Genomic DNA, 2,381 nt, shown 5'->3' with positions numbered 1-2,381 from the left:
TCCACGTAGAGTGCGTCCAGGAAGGCGCCGTATGAGAACTGGGCGGCCTCCCAGGAGGCGTCCAGGCGCAGGGCGTCCTCAAACAGGGCTGGTGGGTTTGAGTGAGTTGGGAGGGTGCGAATGGATGGGTGTGTGTTTGCGCGTGTGTGTATGTGTGTGTGTGTATTCAAAGGCTTGCAGGTGTGTGTGATGTGTTTGGGTGTTTGGGTGTGGGGGAAATTCCAGCTCAAGGGCAGCGGCATGCGAGATTGTGTGTATGTGTGAGTGTGCGCGTGTGTGCGTGGTGCAATGGAAACAAGGGCGGCCGACGTTGGTCCCTGGCCGTGCACAAAGAGTTCGAGCAGCACCACGCCGGCATGCCCCAAAGGAAGAAGGCGCCTGGCTGTCCTGGCCCGTCGCTACCCGCACACACGACTACCACAGGCTTCGGAGCCGGCCCCCCGTATCCCCCTGTGCGTGTGTTTGGCCCCTCACGCATGATCTCGTCGCGGCCGCCCTGCCCCAGCGCCTGCATCCACTGCGCCAGCTGCAGGACCTGTTGGGGTGGGGGGTGGGGGGGAGCGGCCGGCACGGGGCGCGAGTGGACTCGTCGGGCGGTGGAAGAGCGGTGGCACGCTCAGACAGGCACGGCTGGGATGGGGTCGGGATTGGCAGTTGGTGAGGATAGGGCCGGGCTGTCCAGTGGGATGGTATTGAACTGTGTAAACTGAAGTGCTGTGCAGGCAGCCGCCGAGCTTCAAGCGGCATGCTGCGCTCTGCCGCGGTCGCTCTTTTCAAAGCAGGCCAGGGCGCGCAGCGCGCGCGCAGCCCCAGCCTTTGTTGGTCTGGCCCCGCGCCCGCCCCACCAGCTGCGCCTTGCCGCGCGCGTCCTCCGGCGCCGCCCCCGCGCCGCCGCCGCGGCCGCCCGCGTCCGCCATGGGCTCGTCCCCGTCAGAGTCCCCTGCGGCGTGGCCGAGGCGTTGGGGCGCTGCTGGGAGCGGCGCTGCTGAGAGCGCTTTGCGAAAGGCAGTGCGCTGGAGCAGGGTCCATGTTTCCAACCCACATCTGCCAACAATCACAATGGCAGCGTAGGCAGCTACCCACTCCGCCAAGGAAGGCGCCTGGGGCTCAGAAACCAGCCGGCAGGCGCCACGTGCCGACAGAGGCCGCCGCCCAACCGGTGTAACAAGGCTCATTTTTTTTGCAGGCGCCTTAGCGGCAGGGCTGCGCAAGACGCTTCGGGGTCTGCCCTCCCGCGCCCTGTCGCGCCGCCCGGCGCCCTGGCCCACCCGCCACCTCCTGCTGCAGCCGCCTGACCGGGCCGTCCAGCTCGCGTATGGCCCGGTGGCCTTTGTCGCACGCCCACAGTAGCCTGTGTGGGGGGATTGGGGGAAATGACGAGAGAAGAGGGGCAGTGCAGGCAGACGGAGAGGATGAGATGAGAGGCTGAGGGCCCGGGTCGTCGCTGGTGTGCAGAGTTCAGGTCCTGTTTTGGGGTCACACAGACGCCTGAGGAGCCGCACCCACGCGCTGCCGCCGCGGCCGCCGCTGGGCCTCAGCGGCTGGGGTGCGGCGGGGAGTAGGCTGCCGAGCGGGGCCGCCGCACACCGGGCCGCACCTGCACCGCTCCAAGAGTGCGCCCGGCACGCCGGCCGCCAGCGCCTGCAGCGCGGCCGCCTCGGCGCCATCATGGTGGCCCATCGTCCTGTGGCGGGTTGGGGTGTGGGGGGGGGGTGATGGCAGGCAGATGGTGGAGGTGCGCGGGGCCGATGGTTGGCGCTGGTCGTGCGGCTTTGTTCTCAGGACCTCTGCGGCAGCCGTCGGAAGAACGGGCTGCCGCGCCACCGTTTCGTGCCCGGCCGGCGCAGGAGCGCTGACGCCGCGGTCTGCACATGCAATGAAGGTGTGATGCAGGCGCCACAGAAGCGGTGGCTCCAACAATCGCCCCCTGCCATTGCCCCACCTGCAGAGCTTGGCCTGCTGCAGCCAGCAGCGCCCCGCCTCCTGGCCGTCGCCCAGCAGGCCCGCCAGCTGGCGGCGCAGCGACAGCAGCGGCTCGCGGGTGCCCAGGTTGGGCTGGAGGTGCGGGGTGCAGCGCGTCAGAAGAAGCCAACGGGGTTGTTTTCAGGCGCCGGAGAAGAGGACCCATTACAGGTGTGGGGTGGTTGGGGTTTCACAGGGGGGACGAAGAGAGTGTGGGCACGTGCCACCCGACCGGGAGCACGCCAGGAGTCACCATGTGGCGCGGCACGCCCCACAGACACGCAGGGGCTGCAGGCCGCCCACGCGCGCGACCGCGTGCGGGGGCGGGGGAGGGGAAAGGGCGCACCTGCGTGAGCGCGAGGCGCTCGCCCCACTGCAGCTGCTGGCGGCGGTCGGCTGGGCCAGGGCGCGGGTCCTGG

At 69.4% G+C, this 2,381-nt stretch overlaps 1 protein-coding gene across 1 annotated transcript; it reads right to left on the bottom strand.

Moving 5' to 3' along the window:
• Positions 1 to 773: 773 nt before the first annotated feature.
• Positions 774 to 2,218, bottom strand: MNEG_16332 (hypothetical protein; the record flags this gene model as incomplete). The annotated part of the gene is made up of 5 exons (XM_014035198.1): positions 774 to 940; positions 1,269 to 1,351; positions 1,598 to 1,684; positions 1,943 to 2,055; positions 2,195 to 2,218. 5 exons carry the CDS (start codon positions 2,216 to 2,218, stop codon positions 774 to 776), a joined length of 474 nt encoding a protein of 157 aa, XP_013890652.1.
• Between the last annotated feature and the right edge of the window lie 163 nt (positions 2,219 to 2,381).

Source organism: Monoraphidium neglectum (assembly GCF_000611645.1).
Source record: "Monoraphidium neglectum strain SAG 48.87 unplaced genomic scaffold scaffold06252, whole genome shotgun sequence".
Classification (NCBI taxonomy): Eukaryota; Viridiplantae; Chlorophyta; class Chlorophyceae; order Sphaeropleales; family Selenastraceae; genus Monoraphidium; species Monoraphidium neglectum.
This window is presented reverse-complemented; position numbering and strand designations above follow the sequence as displayed.